This window comes from Pinus tabuliformis, chromosome 7 (assembly GCF_031772625.1).
Source record: "Pinus tabuliformis cultivar Carrire ecotype Pingquan chromosome 7, CPIR1, whole genome shotgun sequence".
NCBI lineage: Eukaryota > Viridiplantae > Streptophyta > Pinopsida > Pinales > Pinaceae > Pinus > Pinus tabuliformis.
The window spans coordinates 1,627,748,575-1,627,756,158 of NC_142293.1; the positions used below are offsets into that span (position 1 = coordinate 1,627,748,575).

General features: G+C 32.1%; 1 protein-coding gene across 1 annotated transcript; it reads right to left on the bottom strand.

Moving 5' to 3' along the window:
- Positions 1–496: 496 nt before the first annotated feature.
- On the bottom strand, positions 497–7,272 carry LOC149254480 (pectin acetylesterase 9-like). The gene is made up of 7 exons (XM_089454790.1): positions 7,141–7,272; positions 1,740–1,864; positions 1,562–1,622; positions 1,207–1,284; positions 952–1,057; positions 693–838; positions 497–598 (listed from the first exon to the last, which is right to left on the bottom strand). Exons 1-7 carry the CDS (start codon positions 7,270–7,272, stop codon positions 497–499), a joined length of 750 nt encoding a protein of 249 aa, XP_089310916.1.
- Positions 7,273–7,584: the final 312 nt, after the last annotated feature.

Genomic DNA, 7,584 nt, shown 5'->3' on the forward strand with positions numbered 1-7,584 from the left:
CTAGATTTATTCTTACTTTACTAAGTAATGTAAATAAATAAATCTGTTTACAATATTATGGGCTAATATTATAGTTTATCAATATCTCATGCACACAAAAAATCCTCATTTCAAATAATAGTTTGATATGATAAATTTTTTAATTAATTAATTTAATTAAAAAAATACAAAGAACATAATTAATTTGAAGATATCAATCTTTAATTTAACGGAAGTTAAATTCCTACCGTCCACTTAATTGTGGAACACCACTTAATTCTAAAAACCATGCTTTAAATAAACCAAACCAATACAAAAAAACATAATTAATTTGAAAATAAATCTCAACTTTCAATTTAAAGAAGGTTTACTGACTTCACTTAAAATTAAGATTATTCATTTTTATATAATGGCAAATAAACCTGACCATCACTAAGAAAAAATAATTGTTACAGTCTGATCCCAAGAAAATGGACAATCAATATCCTTCACAACACTGCCTTGAAAAAACCAATCACTAATAATTGTTGTTGCAAGTTGGGTTACAAGGAAATGGAAAATCAATATCCTTGACAACACCGCGTTGAAAAACCCAATCACCAACTGCCTCTGCAATAGTCTGCCATCAAACAGAATCATAAATTTCTATATTCACATTGATAATCACTTATCTGAAAACATTAGTGCTTAAAAACATTAGTATAAGGACGCACCTTTGATTTTAATTTTGGAAATTGACGTCCGTGCCACAGACCTTGTATGCTTGTTTGACAGTGTTGATAACATGAATTGATAAACAGCCCTCCAGTCGCTGAGTTATCAACGTGAGTTAGATCGTTGATCATTTCATTCCTAAACCCTGTGATTGGATAGTAAAATATATCAGTAAGCTATTAACTAACTTGAAATTCTACAAGAACTACATGGGTGTTAATAGAAAGGGGAAACTTGGGTATTCATTCAGAAAGTAACCTTCCAATATTTTCAATTGCCATGGAGCACAGGTTGTGATATTCCTCTTGGAGTTCTGCCATTTATTATTGGGATCTGCTATACCAGGTACTAAAATATTTCCAATCTACAGAAAACAAAAGGGCAGTCATAGAAAATATTAAATCGCATTCCATAGTTATATATGTGGGGAATTAATAACAGTGAAAATGTATGAAAGAATGTGAAGAGATTTTACTTACCTGCAATGAAAGAATGTGAAGAGAGTTTACTTACATGTAATAGATCATATGCAGAATTTACAACAAAAAGTGGTGTCTGGATCAACTGCAACAAATATTGTGGGAAGAAACACTGCCATGTTATATCATTAATATGTTAGTAACCATTCTTAGAGGTAAAGGGCATCATGACATAATTTCAAATGAAAACAACTAATTAATAATGTTGTACTACCAGACTTGCAGGAGCCATTTTTGATGTGCAAGCAGCTAGCCATTGTTTTAAAGATCACTGCAATACAATATCAAATTCAACCAAAAAGCGAGGATACAAAATAGGTATCATGGAAAACAAAAGCGAATGAAAAACATTTTAATAAGCTTTGGATTTGTATAAGTGAGATATATACATGAAATGTGACGATCTGATCATTGAAAGACCTAAATACTTCAAGTCCTGCCACGTCAGCTCTGCATCATTTTCAAGGCAACGATATGTAATCAAACTATAAAAATACGGATAAACTCTGGATTACAGAGAAATGATGGATGTGCATGATATCAAATAAGTTGTTACTGAGGTCATACGAATCCAAGAAAAATCCGGCATCTGCCATGCATTTGACTTGGGCACTCCTGGGAAGAAGATCACGCAATTGATCGCCGTGAATAAATGTGGCTAGGCCACCCGCTGAGCAGCCAGTGAGTAGAGCCTGCCAAAGAAAAAAATATGTTAATAGAGTCAAATTTCTTTTTTTTGTGTTACAAGATTTTTGACGATATATTTTTTTATGGATAGTTTTTGGATATTGGATATTCTAGTGCTTCTGTGTGTTTGGTTATATGGTTTAGTTAAGTGTGTGGCTTAGTTAAGTGTGGTGTTTGGTTATATGGTTTAATTGTTTCTTGTGGTTTAGTTAAATGTGGTAATGTATCCATTTACTAATATCTACCAGTTAAGTGTGTCAATGTGTCTATTTATTACCACCTATTATAAAGTGGGAGATTGTTGATTCCAACAAGTGTATCAGAGCTAAAGGTGAGTTTGAATCAAGCAAGATTGTTGATTCCAACAAGTGGTACGAGAGCCAAAGGTGAGTTTGAATCACACTCTACTTGCACTCATGGGAGAACTTTGGGCGTTGGATAACTCAACCTGTGTTTAGTGACATGGCTTAAAGGCCTAGTGGATCCATGGGTCAGTTGACTAACGTCTACAAATGTTAGTGATTGCTAGGCATTGGATTATTTTGGAGATTTGGTTGTGGATCATGTAACATGTTTGTTAAGTAATGTGTTTGTTAAGACATGTATTAAATGATTAACGAGTATAAGAAATGTATGCTTTGAAATCAGAGCGAGAAATTTGGTAAAATCTTAGGCACAACATATAAAAGGATTACTATTATAACAGGGAGTACTATGATTCCATGAATGCCATACATATTTATGGCTCCACTACATGACATAGATCATAACTATATAAAAAATAGAGCCAAGAATGCCTTGTCATGCTCTGGCATGTTTAGAGCCATAACATTGAAATGTACACACAGGCATGTCTATAATTTTATGTGAATTAGAACCATAACATTGAAATATACAGTTGTTGAGCATTGAAATGTGGACTTCTAGTTTCCCACCTGCACTATCAACCATATATAGTTGTTAACATACCTAACAATCATGGAACGGTGCATGTGAATGTTCATGGCTATCCCAATCATCTAGTCTTAGCAGTGTTGGGAGACAATCTTGTGTGATTTTTATTCATTATTTATTATCTAGCCGCACCACCTTGTACAGCTGAATTATCTTGCCAATTTCCACCTTCTAATTCTAGGTGGGTGTAATTCAACTGCTCAACATCAGTTTCTTCATTTGAGACAAAAGGAAGCATATTCATGCTTTTCTCTAGTTGGAAGTGTCTGTCAACTCTTCTCAAGAAGTATCCATACATGACGGATGTTCGATAGACTTGCCCCACTCGAACTGCCAATGCTGGTGTGCTTTGTGCATCCCCTTTTTTGTGATTGTTTTCCTTATGAATCGTGATGCCTTCTACATTACAATTACTGAAGAAAAAAATTGAGATATTCCTTGTTATAGAAGAAATTCCATTTTGGTGATGGCAATGTGCATAACCTTCCATGAAGATCAATGTTAGTTTTAATTTTCAATGATTAGCAGACCTATGTGTGTGAGATCTATTTGTTGCTTTTCATTAGTTTTCATATGAATTTTGTTGTATATTGTCTTATTTTCAAATAATATTGTGTATTTTTATATTAATTTATATTAAGTTATATTTATTGTTTTGTCTATTATAGGTATAAAATGCCACCTCTTGGTCGCCCCAAAAAGGATTTGAAACAACTTTCACTTTCCAATGCATTTGGTATCGCTTAATGCTTTAATCAACTGCATATTTCTAAAAATGAAGTATATGATGATGTGGATGATGACCATGAATCAGATAGTGCAGAATTTCTTAGAAAGGAACCAACATCGAAGATGTACAAAAGAACATTCAAGTCCAAATGGAAGCTGAGATTTCCATGGGCTTATGCTATAAAAGATTTTAATGGTGTTGAAAGGATAAAATGTTCATGGTGTATAAAATTTAAAAGGGAAACTCCATTTTCTAAAGATGGAAGCACAACCCTTCAAGTTAGTGCTTTAAACATCCATGCAACGTCAGAGACTCATAAAGCTGCTTTGAAACTTGTAGAGGGAGAAATTAAATGGAGTACTCTTCCAATTACAAAACATGTAGAGCTAATAGTTGATGCTCAAAAAGAGAGAATTATATTAGTTATTGAGAACATGTATTTTATTGCAATACATGATTTACCTTTGGAAGTATGTAAGTCAATTTGTGACTTGAATAAATATAAAAACGCTCCTCACATGCCTCTAACAAATGAATACTCAGCATATACAAATGAAACATTTGGAAAAGACTTTCTAGAAGCTGCTAAGGAGGTATATTGGAAGAAAATAAAAGATGAGATTTTCCAAAGTCCATATTACTCACTTATACTTGATGAAAGATTGATCAGAGTATGGTGCAACATTTGATTATTTATTTTACATATTTGACAAATGAAGGAAGAGGTCCATGCGCTACAAAATTCATACAATTGCTACAAATTAGGGATGGAACATCACAGTCTATGTATAATGCTGTGACATCTCTTTTAGTAGACATGAATCTATCAATGACAAAGTTAATTGGATTTGGATCTGACGGAGCATCATCCATGAGGGGTATTCATGAAGGTTTATCCACTAAGCTTCATCGACATGCCCCTCATTTAGTAGATATCAACTGTATAGTTCATCAAGAAGCATTAGCAACAAATTATGCTTCATCTTATTTTGAAGAGTTGCAAGCTATTAATAAGTTTGCAAACAAGATCTATTCATCGTTAGGGAAATCTACTAAAAGACATGAATAATTGAAAGAGCTAATGGAGTCATTTCAAATGACAAGGCTAGAAGTGTTATAAATTCATCATATTAGATGGCTTTCTAGAGAAAAAGTCATGGAAAGACTCATTAAGCTCATTCCTGCTTTGTTAAGAGACTGAGAGTTAGTGGAGAAAAAAATGTATGAGATGGTTACAATATTTCAAGTTCAATTTTGCATCGACTTACTTGTAGATGTGCTTATTAAGTTAAATAAATTGAATCAAAAGTTTCAAGAGGATCATGTTGAGATTACATTTATTGGAACAACTTTGGATATCACTATTAGCTTGCTTCATAAGCTATTTCTAAGAGGCACATTTGGAGCAGGTGCAATGCACACGTCATCATTTTAAGTAAAACACAACAAGGAACTCTTGAGTTTGTAGATTTCACAAGTATGGTACATGTACATGAATTGAGGTTTGAGAGTTTGCCAAAGTCACAAATGTCAGGGACACTAGATGACTGCATTATGTTGGGAAAGGGTTTTGTAATGAAAGTGATTGACTCTCTAAATGCAAGGTTCACATATTTACCTATTTTTGCTGCAGCTAGGTATTTTAGTCCTCGTAAAGATTATGAGGATATGGATGATAGAGACTCTCAAACAAAAATATGGTTGACATGTTTATGTGAAAAAATTAGTGTTAGAGGCTTGCTTGTTGTGGACAACATTAAATGTATGGGTGAAATGGATGAATTTATATGTAATATGTATAAATCTTACCCAAAAAAGCATATGTTTGGAGCATGGAATCTATGTGGAGGTGAAATTGAATAGTTTGAAGGATTTCCATGCTTAATGTAGCTATGGTAAGCAATTCTAGTTATTCTGGCTAGTACAACAGTTTGTGAAATAGGTTTTTCAAAATTAAATTGGATAAAAAATGAGGATAGGTCAAGACTTTCTTTAAAAACATTGGATATGTTAATGTTTATCTCTCTTAGTGCACCTCATGCTCTAAATGAGGTAGATTGGAATGCTATTTATGATTAATGGAAAGAGATGAGAACTCAAAAACCTCTTCCACTATTAAAATAGATTGAAAGAACTAGTAAGTTTCAGTATTTATTACCATCATTGTCTTACTCTATCGAGCACTTGAACAAACCATTTTAGTATGTGAAATTTTTTAGTTTTATACCATTTGACTTTTGTAAATGAAAGCATAACCATATTTTTCAAGTTTGTATGTGAAATTTTTCTGAAACATATTGAATGTAATCATTGCAGGATATTGCACAAGATATGTTAAGCTGAAGGACGACAACTGTCAAAGTTATAAAGTTGGAGGATGACATCTATCAAAGTTTTATAACTGAAGGAAGAAGCTATCTTAGATCAATTTTGTAGCCAAGTCTAGGGCCTGTAGTTCCAATCATTTGAGATGTGAAAATATTGGATGTCTCACATTTCCAAAAGAGTTCTAATAGACAATAGAATAGTGATTTGGTCAAATCTGAAATTTATAAGCTATAATTACACTGATACTTCTTATATAAGTTAGAATTTATTTTTAATTTTATAAATGACACCTTCCATATAATTTTAATATAAGTATTTTTGTTTCTTCATATTTTTATTCTTATTTCAATTTCATTAAGACGTAATTATTTCTATATGTTTATTTTTTGTTATTAGTTTAGACTCATATGCATTTTCTCAACTATGATTTTGTCCCTATAGTTGGTTCAATTGTGGCTGAGTTCAAGGCCTGTGCAATATGATTTTATGTGGTTACATTTCTCAACCACACATGGTTAAGAGTAATGCATTTACTAATGGAGCCTTTGACGTAGTAGTATCTTTCTATTTGTGAAAAAATAAAAAGAAATTTGAAAATAATTTACTGTTGTCAATTAAATTGTTTTTTAAATACTTTTCATTATGGAAGTGCGACCTGAATGTGTGCCCTTCTAAATGAAATTAATACCTACCCTTCAAATTTGATCACTACTCCCAACAACACCAAAATATCTTATCTATAATCTTGAATAAAAATAAGTAAACTATTTCAAAATATTATATTTAAATTATTATAATCAAACTATATCGGTAAATATTAAGCACCATACATTAATATAAATGTATATTATTTTTACATTGATGAATTCATGAGATATACTTTATTCTCATTCTTCATTGTTTATACATCTAGTTCATTATTTATTACTTGATTTTCATTCAACAATGATGACCGACAACAAGAACACACTACATTTACATGAGTTTATTGGATATTACTTTATTTTCATACATGAGTTTATGAGATCTTACTTTATTCTCATTCAATAATGATGATGACAGAAAACAACTACATGTAAATCTGGTTCATTAGCTGTTAATTTATTTTTATTGAAAACAAAGTAAAAAGAATGATACTTAATTTTCATATTTCTTAAAGAAAAAATGATTAACTTAATTTTCATATTTAATGAAGAAAAGAGATTAACTTACTTCCTAATACTTAATATTCTCCTATCAATATCTTAGGGTAACAATGGCATGGCTTACCGTATGTGGGGAGACATTGTAAACGTGCACATTCCCTGCGTAGAAAATTGTTAAAGGGGCGCAGGGCAGCTGCTCGGCACCCGGCGCGGTAGTCCTAGGATTAAAAAATGAAAATAGCTCCAAAAAAAACATATCTACACTGCAAAAAAACTGCAATTTATAAAATTGTAGAGACTCAAAGACGTTGGAACAGTGCGAAGAATAATGAATATACCTAAAAACATGAAGATTTGCGACAGAAGATGGAACTATTCAATACTGCTTTAATCATTTGGTGGGATGGATTCTGTTCCAACGTACTAAAAAATTACGCCCAAAATTTCACTAAAAATTATTTCGCCAAATACTGTAATACCTAGACAAAGCCCGCACAATTCTCTGTTAGTGGGAAAATGAGAAAATGGTCTAAAAGCAATCGGAGGAACGAGAAAATGAGAAATAGCG